General features: G+C 37.0%; 1 protein-coding gene across 6 annotated transcripts in view; it reads right to left on the bottom strand.

Annotated features, from left to right (window-relative positions):
- Positions 1-505: 505 nt before the first annotated feature.
- MsrA (methionine sulfoxide reductase A) overlaps positions 506-22,948 on the bottom strand; it is a 33,536-nt gene continuing 11,093 nt past the window's right edge. For all 6 annotated transcript variants that reach the window (XM_081746209.1, XM_081746208.1, XM_081746213.1 and 3 more), the window contains exons 4-5: positions 15,791-15,927; positions 506-4,580 (exon numbers count right to left, since the gene is read on the bottom strand). In XM_081746209.1, the coding sequence (XP_081602335.1) occupies positions 4,340-4,580; positions 15,791-15,927 (378 nt within the window). In that variant the 3' untranslated portion in view covers positions 506-4,339. The remainder of the gene's footprint in view (positions 4,581-15,790; positions 15,928-22,948) is intronic.

The raw sequence follows: 22,948 nt of genomic DNA, 5'->3' as shown, positions 1-22,948 counted from the left end.
CACTACCGCAATCCTTAATCGAGCTCAAAGAACGCAGGACTATGCTACAAAATGTATGGAATGAGATCAAGTATCGTCTGGATGTGTGTCGTGTCATCAAAGAGGCACATATTGAACATTTGTAGAGAGTGTATAAACTTGGTGAGTTTGTGGTTCTTTTCATATATCTTTCATGTCTGTATGTGTAATACGTTTAAAAATATAGCCTTTTCAAAACAAATGTATCATTTATGCTAGCCCTGTATTTTCCAAACGTTTTCTATAAATGTTATTCCTCTCGTGCGAAAACTAGCTTCTATTGGTAAAATGAAAGGAATTGCATGGATTTATAACTATTTACTTCATTAATTCATCCTCTACAACAAAAAAAGAAACAAGGTACATTACAGTATTCAACAAACAAGGTACATTACAGTTTTTAACAAACAAGGTTTTTAAACTTTAAACCTAAAAAGTATCCGACGAAGATGTTGGAAGGAAATTTATAATGAATTGCATTATATAGTTTTATTTAAAAAAAAAAAAAAAAAAAAAAAGAAAAGAAAAGAAAAGAAAAAAAGAAAGAAAAAGGTCACAGGAAATTCTGAACTTTGGCTCCAATAAAGAAGTCAACTACCAAAGAAAATCAATATACGTGGAATGACTGAAAAGTCTCGACCTACTCATGAAATACTTACCTTAGCCAAATATCCTTTTAGCAACTAATTGTATGTATTTTTGCTAGCTTACCTACCAAATTTCACACTAACATATATTTCTTTGTTTCAGATATTGAAGATTGAAGTTGCCAAGGTGACCACATTTATAAAAATGGATAAAACGAGCAAACGTGCGGTCATCCAGTATCTGCTGAAAAAGGCCATGAGTGCACAGGAGATCCATAATGTCATTGAAAAAATGATGAAGGGGGCCAGACCAAAGGCGTGGAATCCCACCGAACTTCAGTTGATGTTTAAGATCGACGACGAGAAAAGTAATAAGAAGCGAGACCAGTACCGGCCGCGAGACAGAAGTCGGGCCCGAACCCAGAACGTGTTCTGCAAGGGAACCCGAGCAATTTATCTCTCAAGGACCTGAGAGAATATGAATAACTACGAAAGAGGCCTGCATCGGTAGCAGAGGCTCCGGGTTCGAGTTATGAACCGTCGACAAGTTGCCCGGAGGATGAGCCAGTGGACTACATAGAGATCTTTACTAATGGCGAGGGACTCCCACTCACTCCAGGTAAAGGATTGAACGACGGGAACCACTGAGAAGCCTGCCCGGCGAAGAAGAGATTGAAGTTCTGAAATAAAAAAAAAAGGACTATCACTGGATGGAACTCCAAATTGTGATGTGTTTGAAGGATTGGACACATCAATGATTTTTTTTTATTTTTTTATTTTGTGAATATATATATATATATATTCAAAAAGGACCGCCGAGTGTGCGCGCTTGCGGACAATGGGCTCTCGATTATTTGTATTTTGTGTGTGTGTTTAGAAAAAAAGTGTCTTTCAATATTTTAAAGAACTAAAAGAGTCTGAACAAGTGATTTTCGCTAATGGCTCTTTTCATTTTTTTAAGTGCAAAGTTAAGTGGGTTTTTATTTTTTTTATTTTTGGGAAATGTAAGTAACATGCAGTCTCCTCTTAGGGAGCTGCTATTAATATTTGTAATTATTATCTTGTTTATTATTCTTGTATATTGTCTTCTTAGTTAATATAGATTTAGAAAGAAATCCCACCCGGGAAAATTATGATTACAGTTCATATAATCTATATTTTTATTCTTGTCTTTGTATAATTTTGTTTTCTGTAGCTTGTTAACTAACAGCAGTTTCCTTCTTTCCCAAACAGGATTTTTTTAACAGCTCACTTAGGGGAGAGCCAGAAACGAACGCTAATCTTGCATGTTTATATTTTTTTCGTTAATTTTTAAAATATTTAAACCAAGCGTCTGGCTGGTGACCGTTGGTTGTATCTTCTATATAAGAGCAGGAGAATCATAGGTGGGGGAGGATTCCAGCTCGACCGTCTAAAGAGGTAGATGGTTAGGGTTCTGTCCAAAGAGGGGACGGGATCTCTTTTCTGGAATTCTCAGATTCTCGGTCGAAGAGGCGGCTAGAGATTGACATGGTACAGCAAGAGAACTGTATCGCCGTGATGCAAAAACTATAGTTTGACATAATTTCAGACCACAACTCTCTTAAGAGGAAGAGAGTCTGGGGGCTACGGAGATAGTTGGTCTTAAACTGTACCACACAGCAAAAGGGTTGTGTGAAGAGGGATGCGAATTAAGTCGCTGAACCTTTTTTTTTTTTTTTTTTAACTGGCTTTGGGGCCATGCCACTCCTTTAGAGGGAGGAGAGGCTAGGGGTTCAAGTCCCGATTGACACCTCATTTAGGAGGCGAAATTAGACTTATCTGATTTTTTTTCCGTTAAAATAACGATTCGTTTAGTATTCTTCGGCCAATTTTGGGAGATATGCGCGATAAATTGTTCTCTCCTATAAAGGGCTGGATTCTTTACTTCCAGATAAACGATTCGAGATTTTTTTTTTTTGTATTAGTATGAATAAAGATTTACTATAGGTTAATCCTTGGGTGTTTTCCTTTCTTATATTAACTTCCCATTAAGGTTTTTGGAACTACCTATTTGATTGTTGTTTTGGTGTGTTGAAGTTTTGTTTAAATCTGATACATTTAAGCCGGACTCGGTACATTGCTTAGAGAGAGAGATTCCTTGGGGGCTCGTTTATTCATTTTTTTTTCTGTTTTATTCAACTATGCTATTCCTCCTGTGTGCATACAGATGTTAAATGAGCCGCTTTTAATCTGTGGACACAAGTTCGGTTCTCGGGATGATTCCTTTAAACGAGGAATGGTGATTAGTAATTGGGGACGAACTTCGGAGGTGGCAAGGGATGCAATCAAATTGAAGCGGCAAGGAATTTTCACAAAATGTGTCCCCTTTCATTAAGATAATATATACACCATTGTGATGTCTGTTATCGAATCCTGTGGCTTCGAGATGGTTCAATAGCCGCCTTACTCTGGCGATTTTGCCTCCCTTAGACATTCCTATTTTCCATAACCTTACAAAAGATCTAGCAGGTACCCACTTTGCATCAAATGATGTCATGGCTGCGGTGGAGAGCTTTTTTTAATATGCAAGAAAAACCTTCTACAAGGAGGGTATAATAGCCTTGCAGCACCGGTGGAAAAAGTGTGAGACCCAGAAAAGGGGACTATGTCGAAAAATAACCATAAACATTTGGGCTACTGACAATCTTTATTGGGTAGGCCGAGAATTTTTCAGTCATCCCACCAATCATTAATTCTGACTGTGGATAAAGTACAGAATTTTTCAGAGAGAGGTGCTCAGGTTTCTTTTAGAGCAAGACTTCTACTCAATATTTAGAAGCTAACATAGAGAACCTTAAATAAAGATAATGACATGTAACAACTTTCAGAGGTAGTTCTCGATTTTCATGACATGTTCAATGACTCATGTCTATACAATACTAACTACAAATAATTCAATAAAAAATGAATTTCTACAGCACTTTCAAGCAACAACTAAAACCATGTAAATTTAGTTGCTGTGTTGTAATACAAAATGAAATTAGTTCACTCTAACAGTTACATTTCAAATATTTACATTAATCAGAGTATAATACTAATAAAATTGAGCTCAGGTATTTAATTTTACCTGCAATGTTAAACACATTAATAAAAGTACATAATTAAAAACATTTAACTAAAATCCACGATGGTCTCATAAATTCATATATATATATATATATATATATATATATATAATTACCCGAACAAATCTTCAGTGTGACGAAAACAAATCCTAGAAAGAACAAAGACATTGTCGATTTCACGAATAATCGTTAAAATTAGCATATTGCTTAATACCATTTAATGTTTTTAATATAACTGATCGCTTACCAAGGTTATTATTACAAGCAGAACAGTATCACTCACTGCTAGACTTTGTCAGCTGAATAATCGATAAGAATTATCTTACGTAAATCTTCTGTTTGTAAGAATTAATGAAATAAAGGTGATGTTTAGAGGTTGTGGAGAACAGTAAGAGAAAGTATTTTGAGTTTAGCACTATTAACCCTTTAGAGACGAGTGTGGCAGTGGTACATAAACAAAATCTGGTTGGAAATGGATCTGGTATATAAGCTTCATTTGCGTTTAATTTCTTCAATAAGTCCTTCAATACCCAACTAAATGCCCAGGTAAAGCACATTTTCAGTTAAGTATTTGTAGAGTGTTTTAAGGATACAATTCATTCCTAAGTGCACTTCGCTTTTGCTTTGTAACAGATAACGAGTGATATGCTAACAGACTGGCCCTCTGCCTTCAAAGCGAATAATTAACTTTTTAATATAATCAGCAATTTTGTCATCCTCTAACCCAAGGCGTTTTCGTTCTTCTTCAAACTGTTGAACTCCGCCGTAACCAACCACGTAACCATTTAGCCTCGCTGCTATGTGTGACGTTAACAGCTGTGGGCCTTGTTTCAACCCTATTGCTTCCATTAAATTTGAATGCTGCTGGAGACGGTATTTCTGGTGGTAACTGAAAGAGAATGAAGATGAAAGGATAAGTATGCTCTAATATTTTAATATGCTTTAAAAAAAAGAATCATGGATTAATATTTATTTATATTTTCCATTTATTTGAATTATAAAATCATTCCATTTTTTGATCTTATAATAAATCGTGCTTTTCGCTGGTACTGTAGGTCAATCACACGAACTCTTGCTAATAAGGAAAAATACACAAAAATCCTGCATATGACTAGTCCAGTAACAAAATGGCTCTTGTCCATTTACAGAAAATCCCAGAAAACCGAGAAAAAACTGTAGGATCGATCGTTTTGTAGAATTGGTATTCACACTGAAGTATTTCGAGTTCTACAACACATGCAGATCCAACGTTTCTTCTGGGATTTTCTATAAATGGACAAGAATCGTTTTGGAACAGGACGACTCATCTAGCCTCAAGACATTCTTTAAGTGTAAAATAAGCCATGGTATGCAGACATTATCAAGTCTGAAAATAAACACGCTTTTCCGTAAGACTCGAAAACAGGAAATAAAACTGCAAATTAGACGGAAGAAGAGAAGCAGGTCAACGAAACGGAACGAGAATGCTGATCAATGGAGTTGAGGGAGAGCAATCACAGTCAAATTAAGGTTGTGGTAAGAACATCATGGAGTTCATTGATTTAGGGTTACCATACGTCAGCATTTATATGAACATGCCCGCATTTCGAGAGTAAAAATTTTACTCTGCAAACACTTTTCGAAATTAGTTGATTTGTCACCACTCTCTCAGCTCAAGTCCTTGAACATTGAGTTAAGAAAAATTACTTATAAAATGTTTCGTATGGTATATAGGAAAGAAACATGCACACTGGAAAAAAAAGAAGAAAAAAAACGATGAAATTCGAGGTTTTCAAAATGTAGGTGTACAAAGGATAGAGAAAAACTGAATCAAACGGAAAAGAATCAAGAAGTGTTAGAAATAGGAAAGGAAGAAAATCTCTACTAGCTGAGAAGGAACTGTATCATGAACAATGTGCTAGAATGTATGGTGGTACGAAAAAGAGGGAAGGGCGAAAGAAACTACAATTAACACACGGTATTAAAACAGAAAACTCCTACGTGAAGACGAAGTAATTATGTGAAAACCATGGTACATGCAAGCTTCTCAGTTTCCAGCAATGATGATAGACTAGTTTATATATATATATATATATATATATATATATATATATATATATATATATATATATTGGAGATAGTGTAGTGATACGTAATCTACTTTTCAACGTATTCAGCAGCCTTGTTGAGGCATTTCTCGTGAGACAGTCAGCTTTTGCATGCCTTGTCAAAGAATCCTATTGCGGAGGATTGGAACCAGGAGGTTACAACCCTCTCCAACTCAACTGCAATATCGAAACGATGTCCAGTCACAAGTCGCTTCAGGTGGAGGAACATATGGGGGCGGGGCTGTCGGAAGACATCACCTGGGACACCTTTATTGTCTCCATGACGATGCGATCAAGGAACTGGTCACCTTCCTGGTGGTTACACAGCAGCAAAGTCGAAGAGACGCAAGGCACTTCTTGTGCTCCGCTGTCACTTGTTTCGGAACCTATCGTGCATACAACTTACGGAACTGAAATCACCGGGTGACGATCTCATGCAGTAATGAACGTGGGATCTGCGGAAATAGACATAAGAGCTCAGACATTGTGAACCGCCTGTTCTTCAGAACTGTTTGCTGCACACTTTACACTATTTCAGGCGTAGCCACGGATAGCAACCACTACAGTGTTCATCATGAACATTGGTGCGGCTTGCTGTGGACTGTATGCATCATCTCCTGACCATACTTCACTCATCACATCCGATCAATACACTTCACACAACTGCAGGTAGATCTCCGACGCTGACATCATATTAACGTCGAGAAACCTGATTACTGCACCAGATGGGAGGTTATATGGCCGCAGCCATATTTATCGTACTGTAGTTCTTTCACCACTGACACATAAATACGCTTGCGTCTTTTGGTATGGCACTCTTCCACAAGCGCGTCCCGCTCTGACCATTCGTGTCATTTTGAGGCACTTCCAGAACTCATTTTCTGAATGCGTCTAATATTTATTATTTCTGCTCTTACCGAAATTAAACTGACAGCTAATTTGTAATTTCACATTCTATAGAAATTTACATAAAATAGCTATGAATGATTCTTCATTGAACTAGACCGAATACAATCCTCAATATGAAAAAATCAACATTTCAAGACGTTCAGCCTACAAACGAATATAAACGTACACTCAGACGGTCAATTATTCTAAGGAGTGAACTACTGAGCCTCACAATACAATAGAGAAGGGATTAACTGTAATGCAAAGACGAAGTTTACCTTAGCTCTGCGTGTGGCTGTACCAATGTCTACTTTCATAAAACATTCAATAGACTGGGGAAATAATGCCATTCTGTATTCGCCAAGTTTGGTTTCAATTTAAACACATCTGTCATGTAACGCATAACCATTTTCAATACTTTATGTATTTTCTCAATGCTGAACAATTTTGAATTATTATTCCAAGTCGAAGTGTATATATCCCCGGCAGGAGCTCACGTGGTTCGGATTCCACGTTAATCAGTAGGTCCACGTCTCATATAGCGTCGCTGCTGAACGGGACGTTAAACTCAACTCGAAAGGGTGGCCCATTTTAATCTTTCCACGGAAATATCTCGAAAACGGTTGAACATAAATGAACTGAACAAAAACTCAAATAGGAAATACCATGGGGAAAACCGAATGATGTCGCGATGCCCCCCAGAGCCGCCCTTCAAGGGGGCCCGGGGCCCAACTTTAAAATTTTAAATGGAAACATGGGGCGAGTAACACCTCGTTCGATAGATCTTTAAAAATTAAAAGCGATGTGGCAAAAGATTTTTCATATCGGTCACCGTATTCAAAATGGGCGCCAAGATATGTTACCTGTATCAGATAAACGTCCAGTGCCAATAATATGAAAACGTTTGAACATATATGAACCAAACAAAAACTCAAATAGGAAAGCCATGGGGCAAATTGAATGATGTTCTTGCGGTGTCCCCCAGGGCTGCCTTTCATGGGGGCCCAGGCCCAACTTAGAAATTTTAAACGAAAATATGGGTCAAATGATACCTCCTTCCGTAGATCCTCATACACTAAACAGCGTTGTGGCAAAAGATTGTTCATATGGGCCACCGTTTTCAAATTTGCCGCCAAGACATGGTGCTTGTATCAGATAAAAAGTCCAGTACCACTAATATGAAAACCGTTGGAGATAAATGAACAAAATAAAATTCATACAGGAAATCACTGAAGGTATTTATCATTCCACGGAGAAACTGAATATTTTCTTAATATTAGAGAAACTGAATATCTTTTTACTAATCGAGAAACTGAATCAAATTGGTACCAATACAGTGAAACCTCTACTAACGGACAGCTTTCATAACGGTTATATTTTATAATTCCCAAACACTGTAATAGGAAGAAACATATCTCTCTAAAACGGAAACTCTAGTACGGATACGGACAGTCTTTCCTGTTCTTTATAGGTATTATTTACCTCCGTAGTAAAAGTACCTTTTTAGTAATTCATATATGTGTCACCAAGGAACCATTGGGATGACATTTTGCCTCCTCAATTGGCTTCTTAGCAACCCAAACGAAGCACATCTGTTTAACAACACCCTCATGTCTTTTACTTGCATCCACTGCCACCCAACCTTTTTAGAAATAAAAGTAATTGACAGCTGCCTGTCGCTTGGGATGAGACGTTGTTTACTGTCCCGCTGGAATCTCTAACCAAGCAGAAGATAAGTTTCGTATTTTTACCCGCGGGTACGCATATTGTCTCAGTACCCCTATTTGTAGAAAGAATTTTTTTTATAAGTCATTCTGCATCGAATAAGCAATAAAGTGTACTCAATTGCGATAACATTAAAAGAAAAAATCGAAGTGACTGAATTTTTGAAGAAAGAAATTGTTCGAAGAAAGAAGAAAATCTCTTGAGTTTTACGTCCCACGGTTATGCCGGTTAGGCTAAAGGAGACGGTGATTATGAGAGATGAGTGAAATGGTGGAATGAAGAAAGTGGGAGGAAACGGGAGAACCCCGAGAAAACCCACGAGCACGGTGTTTGTCCACCACAAAGTTCACTTGGCGGGGGCTGGGATCGAACCCGGGACCCCAAGCACCAGAGGTGAACGCTCTACCACTGAGCCACCGCGCCCCCCTCGAAGAAAGAAGAAAAGAAAGAATGTTATTTTTTTTTTTTCGAATGTTACATCTATTTCACAACCTCTTGACCAAGGTATCATTCAAAATTTCAAACTGAATTGTCGCAAGCTTGTCTTGAAAAGTTTGATTACGAATGCAGAAACGGAAAAGTCGTCAACTGAATTGTTAAGCAAGAAAATTGACATACTTCAAACAATAATGTGGATCCAAGCCGCTTGTGATCAAGTCAACTTCCTAGCAATTCAGAAGTGTTTCTGCAGAGCAGGCTTTCCTTCAGATAATGATTTAATCAAAGATACGTCAAATGATGCTGCAGTAAAAGGTGTTGCTTGCTTGGTTACCATTGCTGTTAACATCAATGTTGCTGCAACTGATTATGGTTTTATCGATGCTCAGATTTCTACGAGTAGGCCTACTGACATGAGTGCCATAATAAAAGAACTACAGGAGAACACAGAAGTGAAAGACATCGAGGAGGAGATGGAAGAGGAAAAACCATGCAATGTGAAAAATTACACCGAAACACCAATCAATCTATCAATTTTGGAAAATTTCTATCAGTATAAAAAATGACACTACTGGACTGCAATTAATCCACAAATTAAAGCAACATACTGAAAACGTAGTAAGTAGTGATAAGTGTAAAGTGCAGAGAACTATAACATCTTATTTCTATGTTGTGTCTCGAACATAGAGTATTAGATGGCGGAGGATAATGCAGGTACAGTAACATTTTGGTAATATTCGAAAATACATGATTCATGATTTATCCTGTTTTTTCTAATTGCATATTACCTTATTTACTAATTTACCTAAGAAAATATTGAAACCTCTCTAAGACAGCCACCTCTCTATAGCAGACAATTTTTGATTCCGCATGGCTGTCCGCTCTAGAGACGTTTCACTGTATTTAATTGTTACAATTTTATATTTCAATAGCTTGGGGCTCCGCCCCAGTCCCCCGCATTTACTCAGCGTACGGCCTCGTGTCTCTTATGTATCAACCTTTGTATCAAGAACGAATTTCAAGCATTTGCTCCTAACATTTCCTGAATTTGGCACAACTGGGGGCTTTGCCCCCTGACCCCCACGTTTACTTGGCCTACGGCCTTGTGCCTCTTAAATCCACAACTCTACCAGATTTCAAGTTTCTTTTTGTATTTCAACTATGTCAAACACGAGATTTTGTATCCCAAGAAAACGCCTATTTAAATAACATGGGAATTTCTTCATTCCCCTTTAGACCCCTTAAAAACTAAACATATTCACGTTTGATAATTTTCCTGTGGTTAGTTCCGGAAAGCTACAATCATGCCAAATTTCATCATTCTAATCCTGCTGGAAGAGTCGAAACATTTTGGGGTGTAGAAGATGCTCTATACCTATAAATAACATGGGAAAGATCTTTCAGTTTCCCATAAAACCACTCTAAAGTTAGAAATTTTTATTTTTGGTGATTTACTTAGATAACGCTATCGAAAATGTACAGCGGTGGACACTTCTAAATGGTACAGCCATATGGAGATTTACGGCTAAGGTGTACCATTTAGAAGTGTCCCCCGCTGTACAAGCAAATCGAATTCCAAGTTTTAATTCCAAGTACCTAAAATATGAGATGGAGGTTCAAAAAAGGCCCTTTTAAAATACATGGGGAATTTCTTTATCGCTCCTTTAGACTTTCTAAAAATTAAGAATATTGACTTTTGGCCATTTTTCTGTGGACTAATCTTGGAAAGATATAATCATGCCAAATTTTAACTTTCCGCGTCAACCAGAAGTACCCATTATTTTATGTTAGTTCATGTAGTTTTATATAGTTAGGATTAGGATATTTAACAATTTAAAATTTATATCACAATAATTGCACAACAATCCCTTTTCACTTTGAACATAGACACAGTCAGTGTAATAAAATATACATAGATGAAATATCAAATAGACTGATAACTGGAACAAAGCGATCCCGAAGCGGGAATGGGAAATGTAATACTTTCCAGTAAATAAAGAAACGAGTCAGTCACACACGCACACACACACTAAAAATGTATATAATAAAAGCTCTTCCATTAATGCTTCATCAGATAAGAACTACGAAGAAAAGGGAAAACGAACAGCGTACAAGCTATGAAGCGTTTAAGTGGAAGCCATTTTTGAATGGAGGCAGAAAATAGATGCAGTTCAGTGAAAGATAAAACTAATGGTTCCCGGAGAAGCTCATATGGTTCGGATTCCACATTAACCTATAAGTCCATGTCTCATACAGTCTTGCTACTGAAAGGAACGCTTAACCCTAATCAACCGACAGAGCTAATAGGACAACATGAAACTTAAACGAACTGTTAAATTTAACGTTCCATTGTTTATGCCTTGTAGGCTAAAGCACACATATGATAAACGGAATGGACGATAGCCCTGCTGTTTCGAGTGAACTTTCATGGTTCGGTGTTTAGGAGTACGAATTAACTCTAAATTCAGAATTAGTTATGTCAGGATACCAAGACATGCTACACCATTGCCAAACTTTGAAGGTACAATGTTGCCGTCTCATCAAGATGTTCGTTTGTGGGAGGGGTGGGGGTACCCAATTAATTCTGTACATGTAGCAGAAGGACGCTATATATTGTTTCCAGGTTTCGAAAAATACTTCTGTATGCAATAATTGTGATGCCGATTGCGTGGATTGCATTTTCACGATATTAATCTTTCCTCCCTTTTCAAATAAATTGTGGGATTCCTCATAACTTCTTACTGTTGGGCACATCACTGAATGTTTTAAAATTTCCTTTACTTTGTGTACGTACACACTACCAAATGCCGGGATTTTAAAGCACCTAGACGCGTTAAACATTCTCAACGCTTGGCTGAAAAAGTCTGTATAGCCACTGTTCCAATCGGCCGGCGTTAATGCTGCGTTGTTCATGCCACGCCTTTAACATCCGTCTAGTCCAAGCCCATGGGCGCCCGAAGGCAAGGGTCCGCCCCTCTGGCTCACAAAAATGTGTACGTGATATAGCAAAGCCACGTATATTAAATACCAGACGTAATATAGCAACAATGGAGATGATCCCCTCTCAGAAAATTTTCTTCGGGCGCCACTGGTATAGTCCAGGCGTAACTAGGATATTCTTATGACAAAACAGTACTTCCTTCTATCCTGTTTATTCGATTACTGCCTTTCCTTCTTGATCATCATTATATTATAACTAACTAACGAACTCTATGGCCTATGGAACCAGGAGGTTCAATACCGCGTTCACAAAAGCTCTCCACTGACTTCTATCCTTAGCCAACTGGATTCAGTTTCTATTTCGTATTCCTATTTCTGCCAGATCCATCTTAATATCCTCCTTCTATCTGGGTCTAGGTCTTCCTAATGGTCATTTTCCGGTTGGTCTTCTACTTAAGACTTTGAAAGCATTCCTACTTTCTTCCATCCTGGCTACATAACCTGCCTACCTAAGCCTCCTAGACTTGATGGCCCTAGCAATTTTTGGTAAATAGTATAAACTATGTAGTTCCTCGTTATGAAGTTTCCGCAATTCCCCATTTCCGTTCCTCTTGGGTCCGAATGTTCGTCTCAGGATCTTGTTCTCAAATACTTTCAGTCTATGTTCTTCCTTCCCAGTAAGCCACCATGTTTCGCAACCATACAGAACAACAGGCATGATTATCCTTTTGTACATTTTAAGTTTCAAGTTCCTTGACACAATTCGCGACAACAAGAGATTTTGAACTGAATACCAACACTAATTCCCTGCTTTTAATTGACATTTAATTTCTTCGTGGATATGGTTTTCGTCTGTTAATATTGATCCTAAATATTTTAAAGTATCCACTTTAACAAATGGTTAAAATATTAGATATGTTAACGCGTCCATAATTTGCCGTATTACGATCCCAACGAACTTCCATATATTTAATTTTCTTTGCATTTACTTCTAAACCCATGTCCCTACAAGCGTTTAATAAGACTTCTGCATTTCTGTCTATTGTTCTCCTATCATCTTCTATCAGATTTTCATCATCAGCATACGCCATAACCTGGTGAATACCATTCAGCCCTAGACCATAGTTGCTATCTTTGATTTTCCTTATAGCGTATTCCAGAACGAAATTAAATAATAATGGCGACAACGCATCTCCTTGTTTCATGCCATTTTCTACGTGAAAGCTCATTGACAAATTTTTTTCTACCCGGACTTTACTTTGGGATTAATTTACACATATCTTAATTAATCTTATTAGTTTTTTCGGCACTCCAAATTCTATAAGAATGTTGTACAATGTTTCTTTCCTAACCGAGTCGTAAGCCTTTCGAAAATCAATAAATAGTTGATGTACCGGGGTATTGTATTCTCACTTCTTTTCGAGTATTTGTCGAATGGTAAATATCTGGTCGATAGTTGATCGATTTCGCCTAAATCCGCACTGATAATCTCCAATAATTTCATCTGCATATGGGGTCAATCTTGCTAATAGAATGTTTGAAAGGATTTTACAGGATATTGACAGAAGAGAAATGCCTCGATAATTATTACAGTCAGTTTTGTCGCCTTTCTTATAAATTGGAACAATGATTGATTCTGTCCACTCTTGTGGCAATTCTTCCTTGTTCCAGATAAGGAGAATGAGTTTGTGTATCTTGTTCCAGAATTTTTCGCTTCCAGCTAAAATTAACTCAGCCGGAATTTCGTCTACACCCAAAGATTTATGTTTCTTTCATTTTTTTATAGCGACTTCCACTTCTATTCGGTTGGGTTCTGGAATATACGGTTCTGCGATGTATCTCCTTTTCTCCACGCACATTAGTTTTTTGTTGCGTGTTAAGCGATTCGTCAAAGAAACCTTTCCATCTATTTAAGATGCTATCCGTATCAGTGAGAACTGTTCCGTCAGCTTTCTTTAATATACAAGCACGACGTTCATAGCTTTTCTTAAATTCGTTGATTCCCTTATACATGTCCCGGATGTTTTTATTTTTACTATTATCTTCAAGTTCCTTAATTTTAGCTTTCAAAAAATCGCGTTTCTTTGTTCTAAAAGTTTTGGAAGTTTCTGCGAAATTTTGTGTAGTTATTTCATTCGGATTTTGTAGCCACCGTAATTTTGCCTGTTTTCTCTTCTCCACTAGTTGAATGCGTTCTTGGTCGAACCATGGTTTGTTCCTACGTATTTCCGCGCGTTCTAATTTCTCTTTTGCTGAAATTTTAATGCTATCTCTAATTTCAATCCAAGTATCCTCACCACTAGTGCACTCCGAATCTTCTAAAACCGAGAATCTATTCGAAACTTTAATATGGTATTTCTCTCTTACCTGGCTCTCTTCTCATTTCTTTAAATTAAATCTCTCCGTTTTCGGGCATTGAATATTACCTTTATTCAACGATAACCTCTCTCGTATTATCGTTGTTACCAGGTAGTGGTCAGTGTCACAATCAGCCCCTCTAAACGACCGGACATCAATTATGCTAGATTGCCTTCTTCTATCTACTAAAACGTGATCAATCTGATTATGTGTTTTCCCGTCTGGTGATGTCCAAGTGTATTTATGAATGTCACGATGTGGGAATTTTGTACTCTTCACGATTAGGTTTTTGGATGTTGCAAAGTTCACGAGTCTAACACCATTGTCATTACTTTTCTTATGCAAACTTTCGTTTCCTATAATCGGTTTGAAAATATCCTCTCGTCCTACCTTCGCATTAAAATTCCCTACTAGAATTCTCATATGGTATCGCGGGAGTTGGTCAAATATCGTATCATTATACAGTAAAACCTGTCAACTTGGCCACCTCTCTAAGTTGGCCACCTCCTTATCTTGGCCTGGTTCGTCTAGAACCTGCATTTTCCCATACGACATTCGTTACTTACTACTTTTAAGTTGGCCACCTGTCTATCTTGGAAGTTGGCCGCCTTGAAGCAATGCTACCCTATGATGATGATAAATTTACTTGCGTATCTTGGCCACGCAAAATATAGTTTTGTCATTTTTCTTAACTCTTTCGTATTCCCATATGAGAGGCAGATGTTCTGTATTTGTGACTGGAGAAACGAAGCAATGATTCGCGCGATTTACTCTTGGAGGTCAATGGCCAGAACACTACCCTAATAAAGGAGTGGTGAAGGGAGATGTGAATAAGAGAAAGCACGTACAGGAATTCAGGAAATGGTTGTACGCATTTGTTTGCCCTGTCTGTTGTGGTAAAACCATTAACTATATCGGCTCCCTTCATCAGTGGGGAGCCTTAGTAATTCCAGACAATTCTCAAGGTTAAAGCTAATCATCTCAATTGTCAACTATTGGCACCTGACGGCTTGTCGAAGTTTTGAGACATGAATTCAATTAAGATTTTCTCAAAACATCTCTTGCTCCGACGCAAACACTTGTAGCTCATTAACAAGAGGTAGTTGAATACAAAATTAGAATGTGCATATGACCCAAAAAAGAATAAAAGGAGTGCTTTTAGAATGAACCACAATGAATAAATTTGTCATTAATAGTGGATTTGCTATTTTTCGATGATATCTACGGAAGATGTTTTGTCACTGTTTAATCAGTTTAGATAAAAGTTTCTTACTCTTCAGACAGCAAAAGAGCGATTTCCGATTTTGATGTATGTGTTCAGTGGAAGAGGAGTGCTGAGTTCATGAATTCATAATGGATTCAAAACGGAGAAAGTTGAATGACTTGAGCGTATTAACGTACTGTAGTTTTTTTTTTTTTTTTTTTCTAGTAATGTATTTTGTTATAATCACTTTATAAACATTATTTAAAAGTATCTGTCATGCCATTGCTTATTAAAATTTTACAATCAAGTTATACTAGAAATCATAGTCTAAAAATACATCAATTACACTTATTTTCTGTAAGTTGGCCACTTTTCAATGGGGCCGATGGTGGCCAATATACAAAGGTTTCAATGTATTATTATAATATTAATGGAAACATAGTAAGGAAAACTACTTACTATTCTGCGTTGTAGAATGTTCCAGCTGGTCTCACTTGAGTCACAATCACACTTTTTGTCTGTTGCTGTTTGTCTTTTAGAGACGCTTCGGCTAATGTTTTCTGCTCATCATCATGGTAGAATACAAACGACGTGTACTGTAACAAGAAATAACTACGTCAGTGTTCTTTAAACACGTCATATTAATCAGAAGACACACAACATTTATTTGTTCTTGAGGTTTAAGTCTCATTTTCTACCCTTTAGGCTAAAGGAAACTAAGAAATTAAAAAAAGAAATTAGGCTTAGAGAACTAAGAAATTAGGCTAAGAATTAAAAAAAAAAAAAAAAAAATCAATGGAACGAAAGATCAAAGGGCCATACGATAATGCTTATGCTCTCAATGGAACCCGAAAGAGAGAGGTCTTACTTAGATCACCAAACTAACGTCGTACCATAACAGCCGGTGGCCAGACCTTTTACTTTAACCACTAACCTCAAAACATTCTATGTTGGACTTAAATGATTCAATATAACTTTTTGTATTACATATTATGATACAATTACAGCAATTTGTTTGTAAGTCAATGTGACTAAGACAAGTTTCTGTTATGATATGGTAGCAATTTACAAATTTACATTACATACATTCTAATAATACGCTCAGGAATTCTAATATTCATTCTACTTAGGTTTATGGGATATCTGAATTCTATTTGCATTTCCGCACTTTCAGCTCTGCACTGGAGTCTTGGTCACGAAAGATAAAAACAGGAAGAGGAAAAATATTTTTTTAAAAAATCAGGAGAAAATAAAAGAAAAGGAGTTACCAATTCACAGTAGTGCTAGAAACTCCTTGTCAAAACCAAACTCACACGGCAAGTAATAGACACGCGGATTGCAATATGGCAGGGGATAATTTGTACAGTCGTTTCTTTATTGGTAGAAGGTTGCTAATCATGTTGGTATTTTTATTGTTATGCCACTGCTGTGTAAATTTTAAAATTACTGCTTCCCATTCGTCACTTAATCATTCCCTTTTTTTTCTTAACGAATCAATAAACACATTTTCTAAACACGAGTCTCTCTGTACTTCATTTTTAGCCCACAATACATTTTTTGAATCTTCTATCCCGTGTTGTTTCTTTTAAATGCTTCCTAACAAGTGACACCAGAATTTTCGCTTTGGCATCCCTTACACGTTACTTAACAGGTATGTTGAGGTTTCTGTTACTCTTGTCTATGTAGCTCTCGTGGGAACTGTGTTTTATTTCACAGTTACCCGATTCCTCATAAGCTGGGTGTTGTTCTTTAAAGTTTTGGAGTATTTCAAAGCAGTACGAAAACCATGCTGAAAAAAATGCTACTGTCAATCCGGGCAAACTAGTTCGTCTCACCTTTTCCCGGACATTGATTTCGTTTTTTTTTTTTTTTTTTACGTCCCACGGTTATGCCGGCTAAAGGAGACGGTGATTATGAGAAATGAATGAAATGGTGGAATGAAGAAAATGGGAGGAAACGGGAGAACCCCGAGAAAACCCATGCACACGATGTCTGTCCACCACAAAGTTCACTTGGCGGGATCACGGTTTGAACCCGGGACCCCATGCGCCAGAGGCGAACGCTCTACCACTGAGCCACCGCGGCCCCTGATTTCAGTTTCAGGATTATCGATGCATGAATTCCTTCTAACTTGGTTAAAACAATTTATTAATAATGGGACTGGATACCCATTCATACTCCCGAGTTTCAATAAATAGTCACTCTTTATCTGTAAGCCTGATCCAAAGAGGTACGTTGAATGGCATGTAAAAAGAAATTCTTCCAAATCTTAGATTTTTAGCCTTTCCTGAATGAGTGGATTTATAATGAATATGTCAAGTGGCCCCGATTGAGTCGGGAATTTGATTCTGTGCTTTTTTTCAGTAAACAGCTATAGCAAGTTCTCGGCAAGTTTCTTAACATCTTAAAGGTTACAGGTGACTTTAACGGTAGTTATCCATATACCAATTAGGGATGGGCAAAACCAGTTTCTATAAAAACCGGAAACCGGTTTCTAGAAAAACTAAAATCCGAAAAACCGACATTTCGCTTTTCTTCAAAACCGGTTCGGTTTTTCACCGTCGGTTTTCTTTAAAAGCGGTAAAACTGGTTTCGGTGAACACTTTTTTAAAACAAAATTATTTCTGCGAAAACGGAATCAGTTTCCAGAAAACAACGAAACACTATTCTGCTCAGAAATAGAACAAATTTTGGAAAAACCGAAACCGAGTTTGAAGAAAATCAAAACTGGATCCGGCGAAAAACCGAACCGGTTTTGGAGAAAATCGAAAGTTTTTTTTTTTTTTAATTTTCAAAAACCGGTTTCCGTTTTCTAAAAATCGAAAAACCAGTTTTTGTGCCCACCACTAATCCCATTTTTTGAGGTTGATACTTATTTTTTTTATATAGATTTCTGGTTAAGCCTTAAAAAATACTGGTGAGGTAAATCTTACATACTTGGCGTATGAGAGGATATATAAACCTTGCACTTGATGTACACGGTTCTGAACATGGAATCTGGGATGAGTTAATGACAAGTCATAGAGATGTCTGTCAGGGTATAGGATGCGACATATTACACTACTTGTCTTGGAGAGCAGGTCATGGATTCATGGTTGGTTTCCTCATAGATATCAGTATATAGGACAAAATGAAAAATGAAATGAAATCTTTGAGTTTTACGTCCCACGGTTATGCCGGTTAGGCTAAAGGAGACGGTGATGATGAGTAATGAATGAAATGGTGGAATGAAGAAAGTGGGAGGAAACGGGAGAACCCCAAAGGAACCCACGCACACGGTGTTTGTCCACCACAAAGTTCACTTGGCGGAGGCTGGGATCGAACCCGGGACCCCAAGCACCACAGGTGAACGCTCTACCACTGAGCCACCGCGGCTCCTATAGGACAAAATGGCTGAAATATGTTTCTACATGTGTCGTTTCGTGAGAATCGTGTCAAACTTACCTGAAGAATATTCTAGAGGTAGCTACAAGAAATTTGCTCTATAGGTCAACAGGGTAGCTCAATTTTTTGTCAGACCCCCCTATTTTGGGGTGGGCTGGGTTAGGCCCGACGGAACTTTTACAAGCGTATTCTTCCATCACATGACGCGTACTTTCTGGACATATATAGGTTGACCCCAGACCCATATTCAGAACCGTACATCCCGTGTTAGAGTACTGTTATTGTTTTGCATCAAATGTAATATTTCTTGGTTAAATCTCAAAAAATATTGTTAAGGTTAAAACCTCACATACTCAGGTATAATACTGACGGCTTCAACTATCAGCATAGACTCATTCATAGTTGTAAGTTTTGCGCTTTATCAGAGTTTATTGTATACTGAAGTCAGACCTTGGTGACACGATTATCATAACAAGACAACATATTTTGTATCGCCATATCCAAGAACGATGCCACCTGTGATGGTAACAGCTTATTTCATCGAATCGTCATCTCCGAAGCTCTGGCCAGCAAGGGAAGATTTCACGTGCAACAACAACAACAACAACAACAAAAAAGAGAGATTTAATGAGGTGAGGTCTGGATCACTTGGATGATACGAGAAATATTTCTCAGCCAAAGTCTGTAAGCCTTCCTCACTACACAACACATAAAGTACTGTTATTACTGTCTCATCCAGCCTCAACCACCGTTAAACTGTTTCATCCATCTTCGTATCTTTCAAAGCACAATCACCATCTCTTTATCATACACTTCACGAACTTGATGGTTAATTTGAGCTGCTCGCACATTCCGTCCATTCAAAAATCGTATGAAAGACCACATTACATGCACCAGGTATTCCGATTTTCTTCAATATTATCGCAACTTCCTACAAAGCACCTGCACTTCTGTCTACTCTAAACCTGACGTCTTTGCCTTAAAAATGGATACAACTACTCGGCAGATATGTCACTCTTAAAATTACAGATTAACTGCGGCATGAACTGAAAATGTTCACGGGGTTTGAACCCTGGGAAGAGCAAACCACTGGTAACGATATAGGGTTTTAATTAGGCTTTTACGATCCACGTAAGGTTCGTGTCACAGGACACAATCAAATTATAGTTACTAGCCGAATGCAGGAATACATTTTTGTGCAAGTACAAGCTAATAACTGGAAGGTTATACCTTGCACCTTACAACGCTAACTATAACAGTAAAATGCTTAAATATTTGTTGAATATTTAACATAGCTAATATGAGTTTTATGGACCTTTAAAAATATGTAGTAATATTAATAAACATTTATTGGATATATGAAAAAACTTGTTATCACTAAAACAGAAATACATCTTGCCATATATTATAAACACACACAACAACACTTTAATTACTTAATATTTCAATTAGATGTCCACATATTTATTATTTCCCAACATTTTCACGTATAGTCCCTTGATTCACCAGTTCGCGTCGCGGATGCGCGATTCAACTTCTGGCCCTTTTATAAATGTAAATCAACATAATTTCGAATAACATTATTCTTGAGTTGTTTTAATCTTTTACTACATTTCAAGTGACTTCTACCCATTGCTGGATTTGAGTATTACCGATGGATGAAAATATTTTTATTACATAACACGTTGAGACAAGGGCGTATGCACTGCTTTCTTCACTTTTGTTTCATTGTCACTTCGGTATCTTTCGATTAATATAATTTTACACTGGATACAAACTGTATGATGAGCGTATTTAACAATGTGTATGTTTCTGTTGCATTAATATCACATTAATGAAAATTCAACTGATTTTGTGAAGTAAAAGCGCGAACAGGAAGCTAACAATATCTTGTTTCTTCAGAACGCAACACTTCACTCCTTTTGTTTTCTTCGACTCCTCAAATGTTTATCTCCCGCCAACGAGGTAGAGGAAGAGTGACGTATTGTGTCATTAACAAAGAAAAATCATACTTACTCACTTTTCATTGTTTTAGAAATAATGATAATTCGGAATAGGATTAATTATAATCTTTTACATGTTTATTATAATTATGGAATATCAATTTTACAGGAATTCATTCTTAACCAGTGTTTATCTTGGAACAATCGGTAGTCTCCAAGAGTTTTAGGCACTTTCCTCTAATGAATGTTCATTTAGAAATGATCTGATTATATCATTGGTAACTTCTGATTATATGTAATCCCACAAGGGTTGTTTAAAATTTTCAGTTTTTTTTTTACATATATGTATGTATGTATGTATGTATGTATTGATATCTTATGGCACTGCCAGATAATTACGTGCTTTGTACACTGATTTTTTGAAGAAATGAAACTTCGCGATTAGATCGGTTATCGGACACGAACCTTTCAGTTATCATACCGGTGCTTTAACCACTATATCAACCATTTCTTACAGGACTAGCTACTCACTCACACTTTTGAAAGCGGTGCTACAAAATATGAATAGTGCAGATGTGCTAACCACCCCAACACACAAACTATAGTCACAAAACCAACAAATGTCATCAAATTGACAATAACAGACGGCTTACCTCTATACAACAATATTACCTTTAGACAAATGTATCATCTTAATAAACAAACGAAGATTTTTAATAAAATATATTACTCCACTCCATACAATAAGAAACAGCTGAAAGAAAACAGGTTTATTTTTGACAGTGAGAAAAACGTAAGAAAAAATACATATACAATTGTACAGAGAGAATTCAGTCTTTAGTAAACCCGTATTTTCAGAAAAATTAGTATTATTGTACAGTAGTGCTTATCTTAGGAACACAACGCAGAGTATACGTCTTTTTTAAAATTTAAAATTCTTACATCTTAAACTTTCCACGGAAGATGATAACCTTATCAACTACGAGTAACGCAGTAACAATGAAGGACATCCTTCCTCCAAAAATATGCACGAAGATTTTATACACAGTTTGGTAGGACGGAAATATATCGTGCCGTGCACAACTTGAATTTTTCTTTTAAGCGAATTGCGTTTTGAAATACACGAAACAAGGGCAGAGTTTCCAAAGAAATGCCATTATATGATGGGCTCCACTTCGTGAGATGTATCAATTAATGAACCTTATATATATATACATATAGGGTGTAACATAAATGCATGGCCAGAAGTGACGAGGTGATTGCGGACATCCATATAAGTAAAAATGTTCCTATAAACATGAGACAGGTTCCGCTTCGTTTTCGAAAGACAAGGCGTCCAAGTGTGAAACCAATTAATTGTTCAAATTAGTAAACAACGGTTTATAGATGACAACTATTGCATGTTTCGAAAGATAAGTAATTGAGAAAGGTATTCGATGGAGGCCACAGGTCTCATTTATACCACAAATAAACTTTGGAAGACAGTGCCCCATATTTAGAAACGTTTTAATGTCAGCAATCATATGCTAACGTGTGGACGTCTAGTGCTATTTGAAAGCAAAACATTTTGTACCAGGTTGGAAATACTCACAACCCAATAACCTCAAATGTCGATTAGTTTCATTCTCTATGTTAGTGTAAATGTATTTGCACAGATATAAGTTCATTTCATTGTATTATTCCTACTCGGTTACGACTCGGTTAGGAGAGAAACATTATACAACGTTCTTACAGAACTTGGAATACCGATAAAGCTAATTAGATTAATTAAGATATGTTTAAATGAATCCCAAAGTAAAGTCCGGGTAGGAAAATTTTTATCCACGAGCTTTCACGTCGAAAATGGCCTGAAACAAGGAGATGCGTTGTCGTAATTATTATTTATCTTTGTTCTGGAATGCGCTATAAGGAAAATCAAAGATAGCAAGCAGGGGCAAGAGTTGAACGGCATCCACCAGGTTATGGCATATGCTGATGATGTAAATTTAATAGGGGATGATAGGAGAACAATAGAAAGAAATGCAGAGATCTTATTAAACGCTTGCAGAGATATGGGTTTAGAAGTAAATGCAGAGAAAACTAAATACATGGAAGTGCGTCGGGACCGGAATACAGCAAATTATGGATGCGTTAAAATATTAAATAATACTTTTGATAAAGTGGATAGTTTCAAATATCTAGGATCAGTATTAACAGACGAAAATCATATTTACGGAGAAATTAAATGTCGACTAAAAGCAGGGAATTCCTGTTACTATTCGGTTCAAAATCTCTTGTCCTCGCGAATTCT

The sequence above is a fragment of the Thermobia domestica genome, chromosome 18 (assembly GCF_964235325.1).
Source record: "Thermobia domestica chromosome 18, izTheDome1.hap1.1, whole genome shotgun sequence".
NCBI classification, from domain to species: Eukaryota; Metazoa; Arthropoda; class Insecta; order Zygentoma; family Lepismatidae; genus Thermobia; species Thermobia domestica.
This window is presented reverse-complemented; position numbering and strand designations above follow the sequence as displayed.